This window comes from Chlorocebus sabaeus, chromosome 2 (assembly GCF_047675955.1).
Source record: "Chlorocebus sabaeus isolate Y175 chromosome 2, mChlSab1.0.hap1, whole genome shotgun sequence".
Classification (NCBI taxonomy): domain Eukaryota; kingdom Metazoa; phylum Chordata; class Mammalia; order Primates; family Cercopithecidae; genus Chlorocebus; species Chlorocebus sabaeus.
The window spans coordinates 12399545-12420815 of NC_132905.1; the positions used below are offsets into that span (position 1 = coordinate 12399545).

A 21271-nucleotide genomic window follows, 5' to 3' on the forward strand; every position below is an offset into this window, starting at 1 on the left:
ACCTGCTGTGTACCAGGCCCTGTGCTGGGTTCTGGGGGTGCAGCAATGAACAGAGTAGACGAATACTTCTGCCCTGTAGGGCTGATGTTCAGAGGCCATAGACAATAAACCAATAAACGGAATTGTTACAAATTGTGAAAAGTGCTCTGAAGGTAACAGAATAAGGTCATAGGGCAGATGGGGTATCCCAGGTACATTTAGTGTTTTTTGCATGAATGAAGGTGAAGGGTAGGAGATGTGAAGGGGCAGCGTTAGCCTGTGTGGCTGTGAAAGGCCTCCTGAAAAGTGATGGGAAGAAGGAGCATATTCCAGAGGGCAGCAATGCAGAGGCCCTGCAGCAGGCATGTGCTTAGAGCATTTGAGAAATAGAAAGAGGTCCAATGTAACTGAGCTGTGGAGAGGGCAGAATGGATACCCTTTTTTCTCCAAACTGAGATATTATGAAATGCAGTTGCTGTTTATGTTCTCAACAAGTGGGACCTGGGGGAACACTTGGATTCTCTGTTCATAAATCTCATTAACATTTTTATTTATTTATTTATTTTTGAGATGGAGTTTCGCTCTTGTTGCCTAGGCTGGAGTGCAATGGCGCAATCTCGGCTCATCACAACCTCCGCCTCCAGGGTTCAAGCAATTTTCCTGCCTCAGCCTCCTGAGTAGCTGGGATTACAGGTACCTGCCACCGTGCCCAGCTAATTTTTGTAGAGACAGGGTTTCACTGTGTTGGCCAGGCTGGTCTTGAACTACTGACCTCAGGCTATCTACCCACCTTGGCAACCCAAAGTGCTGGGATTACAGGTGTGAGACACTGCGCTTGGCTCTATTTTTATTTTTAATTAAAGACTTTGCTTTTAGGCTGGGTGCGGTGGCTCACACCTGTAATTCCAGCATTTTGGGAGGCCGAGATGGGCGGATCACAAGGTCAAGAGATCGAGACCATCCTGGCCAACATGGCAAAACCCCTTCTCTACTAAAAATACAAAAATTACCTGGGCATGGTGGCATGCACCTGTAGTCCCAGCTACTCAGGAGGCTGAGGCAGGAGAATCGCTTGAATCCGAGAGGTGGAGGTGGCAGTGAGTGCCACCACACTCCAGCCTAGTCAACAGAATGAGACTCCATCTCAAAAAAGAAAAAAAAAAAGAATTTGCTTTTAGAGACAGGGTCTCACTTTGTCTTGCCCAGGCTGTAGTGCAGAGTACAATCATAGCTCACTGCAGCCTTGAATTCCTGTGCTAAAGGAATCCTCCTGCCTCAGCCCCCTGTGTGGCTGGGACTACAGGTGCATGCCACCATGCATGGATAATTTTTTTTAATTCATTTTTTTCCCCATAGGTTATTGGGGTACAGGTGGTATGTTGTTACATGAGTAAGTTCTTTAGTGGTGATTTGTGAGATTTTGGTGCACCCATTACCCGAGCAGTATACACTGCATCCTATTTGTGGTGTTTTATTCCTTGCCCCTCTCCCACTCTTTTCCCCAAGTCCCCCAAATCCATTGCATTATTCTTATGCCTTTGTGTCCTCATAGCTTAGCTCCCACATATTAGCTCCCACATATTAGTGAGAACATATGATGTTTGGTTTTCCATTCCTGAGTTAGTTCACTTGGAATAATAGTCTCCAGTCTCACCCAGGTCACTGCAAAGGCCGTTAATTCATTCCTTTTTATGGCTGAGTAGTAGTCCATTGAATATATATACCACAGTTTCTTTATCCATTCGTCGATTGATGGGCATTTGGGTTGGTTCCACGATTTTGCAATTGTGAATTGTGCTGCTATAAACATGCGTGTACAAGTATCTTTTTCGTATAATGACTTCTTTTCCTCTGGGTAGAACCCAGCAGTGGGATTGCTGGGTCAAATGGTAGTTCTACTTTTAGTTCTTTAAGGAATCTCCACAGTGTTTTCCGTAGTGGTTGTATTTACATTCCCACCAGCAGTGTAGAAGTGTTCCCTGTTCACTACATCCACGCCAACATCTATTGTTTTTTGATTTTTAGATCATGGCCATTCTTGCAGGAGGGAGGTGGCATTGCATGGTGGTTTTGATTTGCATTTCCCTGATCATTAATGATGTTGAACATTTTTCATATGTTTGTTGGCCATTTGTATATCTTCTTTTGAAAATTGTCTATGCATGTCCTTAGTTCACTTTTTGATGGGATTGTTTTTTTCTTACTGATTTGTTTGAGTTAATTGTAGATTCTGGATATTAGTCCTTTGTCAGATGTGAAGATTTTCTCCCACTCTGTGGGTTGTCTGTTTACCCTGCTGACTGTTCCTCTTGCCATGTAAAAGCTCTTTAGTTAAGTTCCAACTATTTATCTTTGTTTTTATTACATTTGCTTTTGGGTTCTCGGTCATGAAATCCTTGCCTAAGCCAGTGTCTAGAAGGGTTTTTCCAATGTTATCTTCTAGAATTTTTATAGTTTCAGGACTTAGATTTTAAGTCCTTAATCCATCTTGAGTTGATTTTTTGTATAAGATGAGAGATGAGGATCCAGTTTCATTCTCTTACATGTGGCTAGCCGGTTGTCCCAGCACCATTTGTAGAAAAGGGTGTTCTTTTCCCCACTTTATGTTTTTGTTTGTTTTGTTGAAGAGCAGTCAGCTGTAAGTATTTGGGTTTATTTCTGGGTTCTCTATTCTGTTCCATTGGTCTGTGTGCCTGTTTTTATACCAGTACCATGCTGTTTTGGTGACTATGGCCTTATTGTATAGTTTGAAATCAGGTAGTGTGATGCCTGCAGATTTGTTCTTTTTGCTTAGTCTTGCTTTCACTATGCAGGCTCTTTTTTGGTTCCATGTGAATTTTAGAATTGTTTTTTCTTTCTTCTTTTTTTTTTTTTTTTTAGACCAAGTCTTGCTCTGTCACCCAGGCTGGAGTGCAGTGGCGTGATCTTGGCTCACTGCAAACTCCGCCTCCTGGGTTCACGCCATTCTCCTGCCTCAGCCTCCCGAGTAGCTGGGACTACAGGTGCCGCCACCATGCCCGGCTAATTTTTTTGTATTTTTAGTAGAGATGGGGTTTCACCTGTGTTAGCCAGGATGGTCTCCATCTCCTGACCTTGTGATCCGCCCACCTTGGCCTCCCAAAGTGCTGGGATTACAGGTGTGAGCCACTGTGCCCGGCCCAAGAATTGTTTTTTCTAATTCTGTGAAGAATGATGCTCTTGGCTAATTTTTAAGTTTTATGTAGAGACGGGATCTCATTATGTTGCACAGACTCATCTCCAACTCCTGGGCTCAGGGATCCACCTACCTTGGCCTTCCAAGGTGCTAGGATTACAGATGTGAGCTGACACACCCAACTTACTAAATTTTTTTGACTAAGAGAAAGTTGTAAACATAAAAAAGATTTAGGCTCTCCTTAAAGAAACAAAAACAATAAACCTTTTTGCTGTTGGCAGCAGTTGTGGGATGATAAAGATTTGGTGTAGAGGTGCTTGTGGAGCGGAGGAAGCCAGATGCTCAGGGACCAGGGAGCGGGTGTGCATATGCCATATGTGCCATGTTATCAGACAAGCGATGCCAGCAGCTCTTGCCCTGAGAAGAGGAAGGGAGGTCATTTTTTCCACACAAACAATGCAGGTGCTTCTGGAATGACAAGAATAGTTCTTTTCTGCTCTGAGGCATTTTGGGGTGAAGTAGCATCCTGAGAGCTAGAGAGGCCCTTCATCCAAGCATCCTTTCCCTTCTCATAACAGACATTCCTGCCTGTGTCAGGTGGCATGCTTAACCAAGTGCCAGGTGGTGCCTGTGCCTTTAAGCACTGATATTGTGATAATCAGGAAACGGTTTTTGTTTTTTTTGTGAGACAGAGTCTCGCTCTGTTGCCTAGACTGGAGCACAGTGGCACGATATCGGCTCACTGTAGCCGTCACCTTCCGGGTTCAAGTGACTCTCATGCCTCAGCCTTCTGAGTAACTGGGATTACAGGCACCCACTACCACGCCTGGCTAATTTTTGTATTTTTAGTAGAGACGAGGTTTCACTATGGTGGCCATGCTGCTCTGGAACTCCTGACCTCAAGTGATCCGCCCATGTTGACCTCCCAAAGTGCTGGGATGACAGGTGTGAGCCACTGTACTAGGCCTAGGAAACTGTTGACTTTACGTTACAAACTGAGATGCCCTCGAGCTGGGCTGACGCAATAAAGCCCTGGGGGAATGAGAAGCTCCTGTCGGCTACTCTGCCCAGTCAGGTACAAACAGGGATCAGGAGTTGCCAGACCCAAGAGTTACAAACTCTGTAGTTTTATGTGAAATACTCTAACTTCATTTTAGTTTTTTAGTTCCACAACTGTTTACTATATACTTACATAAAAATCAAACCATAAGTTACTTTAACAAAGTTAGTCTACAATGTATATAAAATACCATTTATCGTATTGCTATTTATTGGTTATCTTTTTAAAGTGTAGTTATTTGAAAGGTAGTGTATTCACATGACTCAAGAAATATATCGATGTCCCTTTTGAAGAATCTACTTCCATCCAGTTTTGCCTCCCAAATACTTTCATTTCTTGTCCTTCCCTCCAGAGTTGCTTTATGAACAAACGAGTACGATGAATAAAAATTCTTACAACTTTCTTTTTACTGATTGATTCATTGAGAGTCCCACTCACTGTCACCCAGGCTGGAGCGCAGTGGCATGATCGGGGCTCACCGCAATCTCTGCCTCTCAGGTTCAAGTGATTCTCCTGCCTCAGTCTCCTGAGTAGCTGCGATTACAGGTGTGTGCCATCACGCCCAGTTAATTTTTGTATTTTTAGTAGAGACGGGGATTTCACCATTTTTGGCCAGGCTGGTCTTGAACTCCTGACCTTAAGTGATCCTCTCGCCTTGGCCTCCCAAAGTATTAGGATTATAGGCATGAGCCACTGTGCCCAGCCCGTTACTACGACTTTTTTTTTTTTTTTTTTGAGACGGAGTCTCGATCTGTTGCCAGACTGGAATGCGATCTTGGGTCACTACAACCTCTGCCTCCCGGGTTCAAGCGATTCTTCTGCCTCAGCCTCCCAAGCAGCTGAGACTACAGGTGTGTGTCGCCACGCCCAGCTAATTTTTGTATTTTTAGTAGAGACAGGGTTTTACCATGTTGGCCAGGATGGTCTCAATCTCTTGACCTCTTGATCCGCCCACCTTGGCCTCCCAAAGTGCTGGGATTATAGGTGTGAGCCACCGTGCCCAGCCCATGTTTCTTCTTTTTAGGAAAAAAACAAGATACCCATAGTTTTGAATCATTTTTAAAATTTTTAGTGTAATTTTTCTCTTGATTTTTAAACATCAACAACTCATTAAAAACAATTTAGGCCGGGCGCTGTGGCTCCTGCCTGTAATCCCAGCACTTTGGGAGGCCAAGGCGGGTGGATCATGAGGTCAGAAGATCGAGACAATCCTGGTGAAACCCCGTCTCTACTAAAAATACAAAAAATTAGCCAGGCGTGGCGGCGGGTGCCTGTACTCCCAGCTACTTGGGAGGTGGGGCAGGAGAACCCGGGAGGCGGAGCTTGCAGTGAGTGGAGATCGCGCCACTGCACTCCAGCCTGGGCAACAGAGCAAGACTCCGTCTCAAAAAAAAAAAAAAAAAAAATTTGAAGCAGTATGTGAATTGGACTCATTCCTTTTCCTGGTGTCTGTCTGTTCAGGCTGTCCCTTGGCCTCTCTGCTGTTTTTGAAGATGAGGGACTTTCCTATTACTTCACCCCTGTGCTTTTGGGCTCAGGAGGCCCCTCCCTGGCCCCCAGCAAGGAATGCTCCAGACCCCATCTCTCAAGCCACATCTCTCTCTCTCTCTTTTTTTTTGAAACGGAGTCTCTCTGTCACCCAGGCTGGAGTGCAGTGGTGCAATCTCAGCTCACTGCAACCTCTGCCTCCTGGGTTCAGGTGATTCTCCTGCCTTAGCCTCCTGAGTAGCTGGAATTACAGGTGTGCACCACCAAGCCTGGCTAATTTTTGTATTTTTAGTAGAGATGGGGTTTCACCATGTTGGTCAGGCTGGTCTCGAACTCCTGACCTCGTGATCCACCTGCATCGGCCTCCCAAAGTGCTGGGATTACAGGCATGAGCCACTGTGCCCAGCCTCTTTTTTTTTTTTTGAGATGGAGTCTTGCTCTGTTGCCCAGGCTGGAGTGCAATGGCGCAATCTTAGCTCACTGCAACCTCCACTTCCCAGGCTCAAGTGATTCTCCTGCCTCCACCTCCCAAGTAGCTGGGATTACAGATGTGCGCTACCACACTTGGCTAATTTTTGTAGTTTTAGAGATGGAGTTTCACCATGTTGGCCAGGTTGGTCTCGAGCTCCTGGCCTCATGTGATCCGCCCGCCTTGGCCTTTCAGAGTGCTGGGATTATAGGTGTGAGCGCTTGACTCAAGCCACATCTATTGAATTATCTCTTAAAAGCCAGATCCTGCCATCCTCTCTGCCACCCACCCCACCAAAGCTGCTCCTGTTCACTGTTCTTTTTTCAAATGGAAGAAGATCGCATGATATTGTAGAAATATTTAAAGCACCAAAAAACAAAAACGAAAATAAAAACAAAAAACAAAAATATGCACACACATAGGGTGATGAAAATAACCTGTGTAGCTTCTACCCTAAAATATCCCATTTATGATTCTGATGTGTTTCCTTCCAGTGCCTTCTTAGCTTACACATGTATTTTATGTACACTATAACATACCTTACATTAAACCGTATGTATTCTGCAGATGCATGTTTTATAGATTTGGGATCCCAAGGTGTCCTTGAAGGCAGCGATGTATCTCCCCGTCTCCCTGCCTTTCATATCTCAAGCGTGATGTGCAGTCTGGTCTCTGCACCCTCCTGTTATCCATTGCCCAGGCTGCAGTACAGTAGAATCCCACATTGAGCAGTTCCTGAGGGTATAGACATGAGCAGCCCTATAGCCTCATTTACACTATTATTGGCATCCATGTTGGGAGGAGACCTTAGCCATGTTTGGCATACATTTTTCCTTTTCTTTTCTTTTTTTTCTTTTCCTTTCTTTTCCTTCCTTCCTTCCTTTCTTCCTTTCTTTCTCTCTTTCTTTCTTTCTCGCAATGGCGTGATCTTGGCTTATTGCAGCCTCTACCTCCCGGGTTCAAGTGATTCTCCTGCCTCAGCTCCCCAAGTAGCTGGGATTACAGGCATGTGCCACCATGCCCGGCTAAGTTCTTTATTTTTAGTGGATACGGGGTTTCGCCATGTTTGCCAGGCTGATCTCGAACTCCTGACCTCATGATCTGCCTGCCTCAGCCTCCCAAAGTGCTGGGATTAAGGGAATGAACCACCACACCCGGCAATTATGATTTTTTAAAAAATTTATTTCCGGCTGGGTGCGGTGGCTCACACCTGTAATCCCAGCACTTTGGGAGGCCGAGGCGGGGGGATCATGAGGTCAGGAGATTGAGACCATCCTGGCTAACATGGTAAAACCCCATCTCTACTGAAAATACAAAAAAAAATTAGCTAGGCGTGGTGGCGGCAGCCTGTAGTCTCAGCTGCTGGGGAAGGTGAGGCGGAAGAACGGTGTAAACCTGGGAGGCGGAGCTTGTAGTGAGTGGAGATCACGCCACTGCACTCCAGCCTGGGCGATGAGAGACTCTGTCTCAAAAAAAAAAAAAAATTATTTCCACTGAGGCCTTCTCTGCCCCTACTCCCACCTCTGCTGTCTCCTGAGTGGCCTGTTTTCCCTTTGACTGTAGCTTAAGATAGAAGCCAGGCAGGTTAATAACTTGATTCTAGGTTTTGGCGCCTCTAGCAGTCGCTGTCCACGTTGTAGGCCCTTTTGTAGTCAGCTTTTCCTGTGGTGGCTAAGTTGGGGGATATTCGTCTTGTATTTCTGCCTCTCTTTCTAAGAACTACAGAAAAAAGGGTTTGGGGTGAAAAACAAATTAGACAGCGTCTACTTCTAGGTGAACATAGCTGATTTCCCTAATAGATTTTTATGTAGAGTGAATTTTCAATTCTTGGCTAGAACACATTTTGAAATGTCTTCTAACCACTCTGAAAGTTGCCTCATTTCAAACCTGGCTCTTAAGTACACTGGTTCTGAATGAGGGCTGCGGAGCCAAGTGGTTGGGTTTAGCTCTTTTTTTTGGGGGGGACAGTCTTGCTCCGTCACCCAGGCTGGAGTGCAGTGGTGAGATCTCAGCTCACTGTAACTTCCGCCTTTTAGGTTCAAGTGATTCTCCTGCCTCAGCCTCGCGAGGAGCTGGGATTACAGGTGCCAACCACACCTGGCTAATTTTTGTATTTTTAATAGAGATGGGGGTTTCACCATGTTGGCCAGGCTGACCTTGAACTCCTGACCTCAGGTGATCCACCCACCTCGGCCTCCCAAAGTGCTGGGATTACAGGTGTGAGCCACCATGGCTGACCATGTTTAGCTCTTAATTGCACTCTGTGAAGTCGTGTAATTTGAACCAAGCCTACTTTTCTGAGCCTCAGTTTTGTCATCTGTAAAAAGGAACCATCCTTTCTACTGCTTTGGTTTGTTGGGAGGTTTGTTTAAATGAATTACTGCAAGTAAAATGCTTCATGTGGCTGTATACAATTCTCAGGAAACATTCTCATTTTAATTTTTAAATTCTGCCACTAATGATGTGTTTTTCATTATTTGATTAAGTTTTAGCTTTTTAATTTTTTTCCCCTGAGACAGGGTCTCGTTCTGTCGCCCATGCTGGAGTTCTGTGGCTCGAGCTCGGCTCACTGCAACCTCCACCTCCTGGGCTCAGACAATCCTCCTGCCTCAACCTCCTGAGTAGCTGGGACCACAGCATGAGCCACCATGCCTGGCTAATTTTTTTTTCAGTTTCAGGTTTCTATTTTCGTTTGTAGAACCTGGCTAATTCTTTTTATAGTTTTTGTAAAGATGGGGTCTCCCTATGTTGCCCAGGCTGGTCTCAAACTCCTGGGCTCAAGCGATCTTGCTGCCTCAGCCTCCCCAAATGCTGGGATTATAGGTGTGAGCCACCACACCCAGCCATGTTTTAGCTTTTAATAATTATTTTTTTCTTTTTTTTTTTTTTTTTTGAGACGGAATCTGCTCTGTTGCCCAGGCTGGAGTGCAGTGGTGCGATCTCAGCTCATTACAAGCTCCGCCTCTTGGGTTCACGACATTCTCCTGCCTCAGCCTTCTGAGTAGCTGGGACTACAAGCGCCCGCCACCACGTCCGGCTAATTTTTTGTATTTTTAGTAGAGACAGGGTTTCACCATGTTAGCCAGGATGGTCTTGATCTCCTGACCTTGTGAGCTACCCACCTCGGCCTCCCAAAGTGCTGGGATTACAGGCGTCAGCCACCGTGCCCGGTCAATAATTTTTTTCTTGGTACTAATATGTTGGGGGAGAAGTAACTCAGGAGAGCAGAAATAATCTGTAACATTAATATGATGACCAAATAAATGTAGGGTATTTTTGTTATTGAGATATAATCTATATGCCATAAAATACACAGATCTTCAGTTTTCAATTCATTGAGTTTTGACATTTGTCAGCCCCCACATAAATACCACCTCAATGAAGATTTGGAACATTTCCATCACCCCAGGAAGTTCCCCAGTGCCTGTTCCTATCACCCCACCCGCCCCCACCACCCCAGGCAACTGCTTTTCTGATTTCTATCTCCCATAGATTAGCTTTGCTTTAGTAAATTTATTTTTGATGTACAACTTTATAAAAGAGGCTTGCACTTTCAGAGTTGCTTGTCTATGAGTTGTCACTGCCTGTGATGCTTCACCAGCTCAGACAGCTGTCTCCTTCAGCCGTCCCCCTTCCCCCGCCCACTAAAGCTTCTTTCTAAATATCTGTGAATGGATATTAAGGACCTCCTAAACTGGATGGTTGGAATTTATTCCTGGACTAAATTTGCATCTCTTTGTAAAGCAATTTCTAATCTAAGGCATGGCGTGGCCCCTAGGATTAATGAGAACTGTGTGTGTATGTGTAGGGGGAGACATGATAATTTAGGAGGTGGTGGTTATTTGCAGCAGGGAGGTTAGTGAGTGGCTCCTGTCTTTGTATGAGCACACACTTTCCATGAACATCAGTGGGATTTAGCCAGGCCCACGCAGAGAGAAATAGAAACTAGAACATTCGAAAAAACAAACAACAACAAAAACTCGGGTTTTGGCACAGAACAACAAAATAGCAGCGTGGTGGAGGGAGCCGCTCTGCACGCCGAGTCTGTGCTCCTCGCAGACAGGTTTTCTCTCACTCCCTATGTGGTCTGGTTATGCTTTGATTCTGAAATGTACCAGTTTCTTTTGGCTGCAGTGTGTACTTTACATCTGATTGGAAACAGGAGTAATCCTTTGATTGTAAAGATGTATGGGCGTGGGGAGGAGTTTCACAAAGCAGCACATCTCTGGATAGATTTACATAAGAGATTTAAAGTCCTTTGAATCGAAGTTAATATATTTCACAGCGTAAACAGTATGAAAGTGAAATTCTCCAAGAATCACAACTGCTAACCCTTGGGTGGTTATGCTGACTGTATTTAAAAAATAACTGTCAGGGCAAGCTTTAAAAGGGGATAGGGGGAGGAGTGACAAGGAAAATGAATGGCTGTAAGCACGTAAGTAAAATGAATGACTGATTTTGGCTTTATTGATTACAAGAGGAAATAAATCTAGATTGGAAGTGGATTCTGCTATGGGTGACTCCCTCCATCCAACCAGATTTTATGAGTTGGGGTTCCCAACTCAGGGGAAGGTTGGGGAAGTTTTAAATTTTTATTAGTTTCTACTTATGCAGTTAATACTTTAATATAGTTTCCTTGTAAAAACTTAAAACAGCTGGGTACAGTGGTTCATGCCTGTAATCCCAGCATTTTGGGGGACTGAGGTGGGTGAACTGTGTGAGCTCAGGAGTTCAAGATCAGCCTGGACAACATGGCAAAAACCCATCTCTGCTGGGCATGGTGGCTCACACCTATAATCCCAGCACTTTGGGAGACCGAGGCAGGTGGATCACCTGAGGTCGGGAGACCAGCCTGGTCAACATGGTGAAACCCTGTCTCTAGTAAAAATACAAAAATTAGCCGGGCATGGTGGTGGGTACCTGTAATACCAGCTACTAGGGAGACTGAGGCAAGAGAATCGCTTGAGCCCGGGAGGCGGAGGTTGCAGTGAGCCGAGATGGCACCACTGCGCTCCATCCTGGGCAACAGAGTGAGACTCTGTAACAACAACAACAAACCATCTCTACCAAAAATACAAAAATAAATCAGGCATGGTGGCACACGCCTGTGGTCCCAGCTACTCCGGAGGCTGAGGCAGGAGGATCTCTTGAGCCCAGGAGGTGGAGATTGCAGTGAGCCAGGGTCATACTGCTGCTCTCCAGCCTGAGTGACAGAGTGAGACCGTATCTCAAAATAAACGAAAAAAAAAAAACCTGTAATCCCAGCACTTTGGGAGGCCGAGGTGGGCAGATCACGAGGTCGAGAGATCGAGACCATCCTGGCCAATATGGTGAAACTCCGTGTCTACTAAAAATACAAAAATTAACTGGGTGTGGTGGTGTGCGCCTGTAGTCCCAGCTACTCGAGAGGCTGAGGCAGGAGAATCGCTTGAACCTGGGAGGCGGAGGATGCAGTGAGCCGAGATGGAGCCACTGCACTCCAGCCTAGCGAGAGAGCGAGACTCCAACAAACAAAACAAAAAACTTAAACATTAGAGATAGACTGAAGCTCCTTTCAGTCCCTCCCTATCCTGATCCTAGTCTCCTTCCCGGCAGAGAAATCTAACCTATAGTTAAGGAAATTGGAAAACATTTAAGTGTGTAAAATCTTTGTTGCTGTTTATATGAATGGGGTTGCAGTGTATGTCCTGAAAGATTGGTCTTTTCCGCTGGGCTCTGTGAGTGCAATGGATGTATCTTATTCTTTTTAACTGTTGCCTGGTGGTCCCTCCTAAGGGCTCCATCCACCTAAGTTTCTCTCTAGATACAGTGGCAGTAAAGATTAAGATTTCCTACATTTCGGTTCCCATTTATCACTTAGCAGCTTTATGTCTTTGGGCAAGATTACTCAGCCTCTCTGTGCCTCAGTTTCCTCATCTGCATGGGGAGCTCAGTTATAGGAGCATATCTCAGGGTTGTTGTGAGGCTGAAGTGCACTTACAATAGTGCCCAGCACATGGTGGGTGAGAGACAGTGTTAACGGTCACCATCGCTTGCTTGTGGAGGGACAGTTTGAGTGTTCCTGTGTGTGTCACCCTCACCCTGAGGTGGTGAATATGGACATCCTTGTGCGTGTGTGGCAGCGAGCGTTTCTCTAAGGTAGTGTTTCTCCAGGGTGTGTGTGGGAGTGCGTGTTCCCTAAGACAGATTCAGAGAGGGGGGCTTGCAGCGGCATGTACGTTTGGAATAACTCACAGGTCCTGCCCCCCTGCCCCCCCAAGTGGCCTCTCGCCTTTTCTGCCCCTGGCACCAGGAGGGGACGGTTGGCTGCAGCAGGGCTCACCGCTTGTAGCAAGGCTCACTGTCATCTCTCTCTGCAGGGCTTCGTCCTGGCCGTCACTGTCATCCGTGAGGCGGTGGAGGAGATCCGATGCTACGTGCGGGACAAGGAAGTCAACTCCCAGGTCTACAGCCGGCTCACAGCACGAGGTCAGCCTTCTGGCTCCTGGGCCACGGGGTTGCAGCTCAATCACAGGCCGCTGACAGTCAGGGGAGAAGAGTTCAAGGCCCGGGCCGCGGGTGTGGGCATGCCACGTGGCGAAACAGTCACTTGGTTACTCCAGCACCAGGGAGGCCTCCATCTGCCCTGGATGACAGGTTGACGGGATCCCACCAGGCCCCGGCGGCGTCCACAGGCCTCTTGGTGTTGGTCTTGTCAAATAACTCGTGTGTCATCAACCTGGAATTACATTCTGTGCGGGGTCGTCCCGGCTGGCTAATCCCTTTCCCTTTCTGCTTCCTGGCTGAAGGAGGGCGCCCCTGCTGTTCACATGAGAGTCTGCAAACCGTTTTCAAAGATACTTTTTGGGCAGTGATTACTTTAACATCAAACTGTTGCTACTTTAGTTTTTAGAAAGGCAACAGACTTAGGTAAATACTGCATCCATGAAGATTTCTTTGAAGGCATTTTATAAATCCTGGAAATTGAGGCCTGGAGAGCATGGAGTCTGATCCAAAAATAAATGACCAGTTTTGTATGTCAGAGTTACATGTTTTGGGCTCAAAAACAAAAAATTGAAATTTTGGCCCAGTACGGTGGCTCACCCTGTAATCCCGCACTTTGGGAGTCTGAGGCGGTGGATCACCTGAGGTCAGGAGTTCAAGACTAACTTGGCCAACATAGTGGAAACCCTGTCTCTACTACACATGCAAAAATTAGCCGGACATGGTGGCATTCATCTGTAATCCCAGCTACTCCAGAGGCTGAGGCAGGAGAATCACTTGAACCTGGGAGGTGGAGGTTGCAGTGAGCCAAGATCACGCCATTGCACTCCAGCCTGGGTGACAAGAGGGAAACTCCATCTCAAAAAAAAAAAAAAGAAAAAAATTGAAGTTGAAATTTTAATAACATTTCCCAGCGATATGAAAATCCTTTAATCATTGACCCCTTCTTGCAAGATACGTGCATTTTAAATGCTGGAACTTAAAAACCCACTCACACGGTGGAAGAGCCACAAAACAACCCAGCCAGTGTTGACTTCTGTTTCTAATTACAATAGATTTACTGTAAGGTTGCATTCAGAAATGAGAAAATGTTACCTAAAGTTTACTAATCTGGCTACGGAACGTCTATTCGATTGTCCCCTAAGATTACTGATCCCATTCAGGGATTAATGCTGTTTAAAGAGGTGGAGGGGAATAAAGGCTACGCGTTGCCTTCAGGAAATTGAGAATTTGGAAAGAGATAAGGTGGTTAGGTGCCAAGGGACTTAGCACCTGAGCCAGGGTCTGAACTGCTGTTGACTGCTTTATGTTTCCAAGGAAGCAGTCCATCCATGGTTTCTTTGGGGTTTTCAGTAGAGTTTTCCTTTTGGGAAAAATGTCAGAGGTGTATGTTTTGGGCTAAAAGAAATGCAGATTTTAATTATATTTCCCAAGGGTATGAAAATATTTTGTTCTAGTGTATTTGAATACACTGTCATGGTTGGTGGTCTTAAAAATGTGCAGGTCTCTGGGAGAAGGGGGAATTTAGAGTTGGTAAAGAAATGCTTTATTCATGCTAAACTACTGTATTTAGAACATGTTGCTACCAAAAGAAAAAGAATCAGTGTAATCTTTGCAGAGGCAGGTGGCTTGGGCTTTCCGCGTGAGTAGTCAGAAGACCCTTCTGGAGGGCTTTTTTTGTGTGTGGTTCGTGTATATTAAATCCTCCCTTAATAACATATTCTTACTATAACATTTAAAACGCTTGGCAACCAACAAAAGCCCCATCGGAGAGAGTGCGGTGGATCTCTTTAGAGCTCAAGAGAAGGGGGCCTTCGGATTCCATTCATTCATCCATCCAGGATTCAACCCTCCTTTGGTTCTTTTCATATTGCAATTGCTTTTCCCGTGATTGATTTTTCTGCCCTCTGCTGCACACGCCTTCCCAGCTCTTGCTTTAACTTCACTCAGCTCTTGAAAAGGTCCTAAGGAGAATTGGCAGATGGCTCTAGCATTAAAACCTTGTCTTCCTTTGTGGGTCTCCCTTTGTGGCCCGTGGTGTCCATTGTCATGCCAATGCCACTGTAGGGAAAACAGAGCACAGTTCTGAATATTAACCCAGACCCTGGCGCTGCAATTTGTTGTGAAAGCCCAACAAAACACTGAAGAAACTGTCAGCTTGGAAAGTGATCGAGGCGAGTTTAGTTATTTGATATGCTTTGTGGGGAGGGCCAGGGTAGCAAACCTAAGCTGGGAGATTGCAGGGAAGAGGGAGAAAAAGAAGCCTTTTTTAACTTTCCTGTTAAATTCCTAATATTTCCTTGAGCAAAACTTAACCATCTTCACTTAGTAAGTTCCAAAGCAAAGTGAAATAAGTATGTATATGTATATTCATGATGGACTGTTTTCTTTCTATCACATGAAGTCTTCTTCTTTTTTTTTTTTTTTTTTTTAAAGACAGAGTTTCGCTCTTGTTGCCCAAGCTAGAGTGCAGTGGCACGATATTGGCTCACTGCAACCTCCACCTCCTGGCTTTAAGCGATTCTCCTGCCTCAGCCTCCTCAGTAGCTGGGATTACAGGCGCCTGCCACTGCACCCGGCTAATTTTTTTGATTTTTAGTAGAGACGGGGTTTTACCATGTTGGCCAGGCTGGTCTTGAACTCCTGACCTCAGGTGATCCACCTGCCTCAGCCTCCCAAAGTACTGGGATTACAGGCATGAGCCACCACGCCCGGCCTCACATGAAACCTTAAAATGTACTTTTCAACAGTATTTTGCAGGATGAAAATGTCCAGGAGTCAGAATGCCTTAATCACTAGACTATAGGCCATGGTATTTACCTACTTGCTACATCCGTTTGTCATGAATAGTAATAGCAGTACTTGTATCATTATAGTTAAATTTTAAAATTTGTTTTCGCAATAATTCCTTACTAGCAAAAAATTTGCAAGAATTGCATAGAGAATTCCAGTATGCCCTTAACCCAGATTCATGAAATGTGACATTTCACCACATTGTTTATTTATTTATTTAGAGACAGGGTCTCACTGTATCACCCGGGCTGGAGTGCAGTGGTGGCATCTGGACTCACTGCAACCTCCGCCTTCCAGGTTCAAGCAGTCTTCTCACTTCAGCCTCCGAGTAGTTGGGACTACAGGTGCACACCCCCACGCCCTGCTAAATTTCTATTTTTTACTTGTAGGGATGGGCTTTCCATGTTGCCCAGGATGCACAGTTGCATTTTTTCTTCCCCCAAACCTCCTCACGCAGGCTGGAGTGCAATGGTGCCATCTCGGCTCACGGCAACCTCTGCTTCCCGGGTTGAAGTGATTCTCCTGCCTCAGCCTCCCGAGTAGCTGGGATTACAGATGTGCACCACCATGCCCTGCTAATTTTTGTATTTTCAGTAGAGACGGGATTTCACCATGTTAGCCAGGCTGGTCTTGAACTCCTCACCTCAGGCAGTCTGCCCACTTCAGCCTCCCAAAGTGTAGGGATTTTTTTTTTTTTTTTTTTTTTTTTGAGACGGAGTCTCGCTCTGTCGCCCAGGCTGGAGTGCAGTGGCCGGATCTCTGCTCACTGCAAGCTCCGCCTCCCGGGTTCACACCATTCTCCTGCCTCAGCCTCCCGAGTAGCTGGGACTACAGGCGCCCACCACCTCGCCCGGCTAGTTTTTTGTATTTTTTTAGTAGAGACGGGGTTTCACCGGGTTAGCCAGGATGGTCTCGATCTCCTGACCTCGTGATCCGCCCGTCTCGGCCTCCCAAAGTGCTGGGATTACAGGCTTGAGCCACCGCGCCCGGCCTAAGTGTAGGGATTACAGGTGTGAGCCACTGCACCCAGCCACAGTTGCTTTTTAATACTTTCTTTCCCCTCATGTCCATATACATATAGGTATATCTGGGGTCTTTGGAGACAAGTTGCAGACATCATTCCCTTTTGTGCCTAAATACTGAAGTGCTTAATTCCTTAAAGGACATTTCTCTTATATAACATAGTTATGTATAATTACCAAAATCAAAAAAATTGAACATCAGTATATTGCTATTAATTTACAATCCTTTTTAAAATTTTGCCATTTATTCCTAAAATGTTTTTTGATAGCATTTTTTTCTTAGTTCAGGAATAGACTGGGTTCATCAGTTATATTTAGTTGTCCTCTCTCCTTGGTCTCCTCTAACCTGGCAGAGTTCCTTGGTTTTCTTTGTCTTTCATGATCTTGACATTTTGAAGAGGACAGGCTGGTTTCAAGCCAGTTACTTTGTATCCTGTCCCTCCATTTGCATCTGTTGGATGTGGCCTCAAAACTAGATTTATTTTTTATTTATTTGTTTGTTTATTTATTGAGATGGAGTCTTGCTCTGCCACCCAGGCTAGAGTGCAATAGTGTGATCTCAACTCACTGCAACCTCCACCTCCTGGATTCAAGCAGTTCTCCTTGCCTCAGCCACCCAAGTAGCTGGGATTACGGGTGTGTGCCACCATGCCTGGCTAATTTTTGTATTTTTAATAGAGATGTGGTTTTGCCATATTGGCCAGGCTGGTCAAGTGACCCACCTACCTCGGCCTCCCAAAGGTCTGGGATTAGAGGTGTGAGCCACCATGCCTGGCCAGTAATTTTATTTTAAACAGCTGAATTAAAATCCCCATTAATAGGAACTCATTGTTGGGAGGAAAAAATGGATGACAGGTTTTTTTTTTTATTGCTGTTACTTTGTTTTAGTTGTTTTCAACATTTTAGATCATCTTATTTCAATCAAGGTTTATCCTTTTTTTTTTAAAAATTGTAGAGATGGGGTTTCGCCATGTTGCCCAGGCTGGTTTCGAACTCCTGAGCTCAAGCGATCCACCCGCCTCACCCTCCCAAAGTGCTGGGATTACAGGTATGAGCCACTGTGCCCAGTCAAGGTGTATCTCGAACAACATCAATTGGATTAATTTTCGATACAACTGCCATGGCTTAATAAGATGTATTTGAAGTACTTTGATAATCAAATTAGCTATCCACATGGAAATGACCTTTTAGTCATTATTTTAGGAAATATTTGGTTGGGCACAGTGGCTCATGCCTATAATCCCAGCACTTTAGGAGGCTGGGGTAGGAGGATTGCATGAGGCCAGGAGTTGAACACTGCAGTGAGCCATGATCACATTGCTATACTCTAGACTGGGGGACAGAGCCAGACTCCATCTCTAAAATACACACTACACATACATACACACACACACACACACACACACACACACACTAGAGACTTCATCATGTACCAAGTCTATGCTAGGTTTCTGCATCACAGAGATGAACATGAGAGCCTGGGGTCCCAGGAAGTCATAATGCAGTGAGGTATTCAGGCCTGTAAACAGATAATTACAAAAAGTGGCATGAGTGTGGTGGTCCTCATAAGGAATGTCCCCTTTCTGGCCACTGCATTCTTGGTTCTGAGCATCGTTCCCAGGAGTTGAAAGTAGTGGTTCCAAGCTTGCTCTGCCAGGGTTCAGGAGTGCCAGGGTTCAGGGTAGATCCTTTAAGTTATCAGTAAATGAATCTAAATCAGGGAACATAATGGCACCTACCTTAGAGGGTTGCTGTAAGTGAAGCTCCTGCATGGGAAGAGCTCAGCATTGTGCCTTGGGACTTGGCATGGTGCAGAGAGGCCAGTGTGGATGGTATTGCAGCAGGCGTTTCTTAAGTGTCCGTTGGGTGGATTAATGGAGGTATGAGCCAGGGGTGATGGAGTCCATCAGAGAATCTGGTGATGTCTTTCCAGAAGAGGTGACCTTCATCTTGAGTCTTAGAGGAGGGAAGAGAGCAGGACTGGCTACATCATTTGTGGGACCCAATGCACATGAACATGTAGGACCTTCATTTTATTAAGAATCTCAAGATGGCAACAGCAGGGCATTAAAGCAAGTACGGGACCCTTCTGAACATGGAACTCAGGCCAGGACCCAGATGGCATGCCTTGGTAAAGAGTTCTCCAAAAAGGGCATCCAGTCGAATGCAAGGCTGCAGCCTGTGACGGCTGGGGTGGCAGGCTACAGAACCCAGGTTCCAACACCAGCTTGCTGTTCCCAATTAGGCTACGTTTCCTGAGCCTCCCCTCCTGGGAGAACAGAAGAAAAGACCACCCAGGCCAGTAATAACCTGAGGCTCTGGAAGGGTTGATCCTGTGTTTCAGGAATTCATATACAGTACAGGCATGCTGTAGGAAAAAGGTGGCACTGAGCTGTTTGAAAAACTGCTGTTCAAATTAGGAAGCAGGAGAAAAAATGAAGAAAGGCTACCTGCCATCAGCTAGCCAGGTGCTAGATAAGGTTTAATCTGTAGTTTCTTGTTCTTTATTTTTGAGATGGGGTCTCACTCTGTTACCCAGGCTGGAGTGCACTGGCACAGTCACAGTTCACTGCAGTCTGTAATGCCCAGGCTTAAGTGATTCTCCCACCTCAGCCTCCCAAGTAACTGGGTCTATAGTTGCAGGTCACTACACCTGGCTAACTTTTTAATTCTTTGTAGAGATGAAGTTGCCGAGGCTGGTCTCAAATGATCCTCCTGCCTTGGCTTCCCGAAGTGTAGGGATTACAGGCATGAGCCACCATGCCCAGCCTAGTCTGTAGTCTTCTAGATAGCCCTGTGAAGGTAGCTTTTATGAGTGTAGATGTAGGGAAGGAAAAAATTTCTTTCTCTCACTCATTGCTAGGTTCATGGCTGAGGCCCCTATAACAAAAGAGAGGAAAAGCATCCTGTGTGGGATGACGAGCTAGCAAAGGGCAGAGCTGGGATGTGAACCCAGGCTTGTTTGCGTGTAAAACCTTAGCCTTTAAATCAAGGTACCTACTATGTGCCAGAAGCTGAGCTCAGCACTTTTGCATATAATATCTCAACAGTTGCTATAGTGTTCAACCTTAATACATGTGCTACAGAGGTGCTTTTAAGATTTGAGTCATTTTAAAACACATCTCTGAGTCCAAAGAAACATATCAATCTAGCCTCTTCATTGTCAGATGGACAAACTGGTGAAAACCACATGGGGTAGTGCTTTTGGATAAACAAGCATCCTTTTCCTCCTACTTAAAATTCACATCGAAACGTCAGAGACTTAAGAGCATTTCTTAGACCTTTATGATTTTTTATGGTTTTAATTATAGAGCTGTCTTCCTAAATTAATAGCATTCCGTGGCACTGGAAATAAAGCCAGAAAGGAGAAGATCTTGGAGATGTAGCAGATCCAGCAAAACTTAGTTTTGTTACTCAGGAGAATTGGGTTGGATTGGAAAAAAATAATTAGTGAAGGAATTATTTCTCTTTGTACTTGCCTTCCTCAAACCAAAAGTTTAATGGGGGTGGGGGGTTGCCTCGATTATCACAGGTGGTGAGGGAAATGGGATTTGCATTTTCACAAGATGAATTCCATGGGTGTTCATACCAGGAATGCTTTCCCAGACTAACTTGTGATCAAGGGCTAAATGAAGCAGGCGGACAATTAGCCTTGAAAGAAGTGCAAACAGAGGCATAATTAACACAATTGCTGATGCTTCTTTCCTGCTGGGGACATCTGGGCAGGCTGACCATAAGTCATAAGCCAAAGGTCTACGCTCTTTTGCGTATCTTCAGCTTTCTCCTACATATGTGGTATAAAAAATCGACCTGATATCTTTCCTTTTCCAGTTCTTTCTAGATAGTTAAGCGATGCCCTCTGCTCACTCTTTCTCATTTACAGAATCACTTGTAACCGCAAGGATCTCACGTCCATTTGAGGATATATTTTTTCAGTGTAGCACAAAACCCATGTACCATTATCTAGGATTGCAATTAATGTGACTTAAATTTCAAGACCTAAGAATGCACGTTTTTCTTTTTTGGAGTTGTATGTCATTGGGGTTAATCAGAAGGTATAATAATGTAGGAAAGGTGCATTAATTAAGGGGGAGTTGTTTAGCTAATAATTAACTAAATTGAAACTCTATGTTCCTAAACACAGGTACTACTTATGTTTCAAAGTATAAACTCTGTCCAGACACGGGAGAACATTAAGATATGCATTATGATTTTTTTTAAAGAAGAGAATTGTATTGATAGACTTTTCAATGTTACTGCAGCAAAACTGCTGCAAAGATCCTTCACTAAGGACCTCAAAGACAATTCAGTGAACAAAGAACTCCCTTCCCAAATTTCTCTTGTCTAAGATTCAGAGCATCAGCAGCTATGAATGAGTCTTACTTATAATAGATTTTGGCGAATACTTTTTCATACTGCCTGATGCAGATACAGAGTATTTTTTTTTTTTTTTTTGAGACAGAGTTTCGCTCTTGTTGCCCAGGCTAGAGTGTAATGGTGCGATCTCAGCTGACTGCAACCTCCGCCTCCCAGGTTCAAGAGATTCTCCTGCCTCAGCCTCCCGAGTAGCTGGGATTACAGGCATGCGCCACCATGCCCGCTAATTTTGTATTTTTAGTAGAGATGGTATTTCTCCATGTCAGTCAGACTGGTCTCCAACTCCCGACCACACGTGATCCACCTGCCTCAGCCTCCCAAAGTGCTGGGATTACAGGCCTGAGCCACTGTACCCAGCTCATATATAAAGTTATTTAAGATCCACAAAGTTCAAATTTTCCTTTCAAAGAACTCAATTTAATTTTATTACAAGTAATTGGTGAACT

At 45.0% G+C, this 21271-nt stretch overlaps 1 protein-coding gene across 1 annotated transcript in view; it reads left to right on the forward strand.

The window, feature by feature from the left end:
* Positions 1–21271, forward strand: part of ATP9A (ATPase phospholipid transporting 9A (putative)) — a 169251-nt gene that overhangs the window by 37617 nt on the left and 110363 nt on the right. The window contains exon 4 of the mRNA XM_073005782.1: positions 12510–12618. Within this exon, the coding sequence (XP_072861883.1) occupies positions 12510–12618 (109 nt within the window). The remainder of the gene's footprint in view (positions 1–12509; positions 12619–21271) is intronic.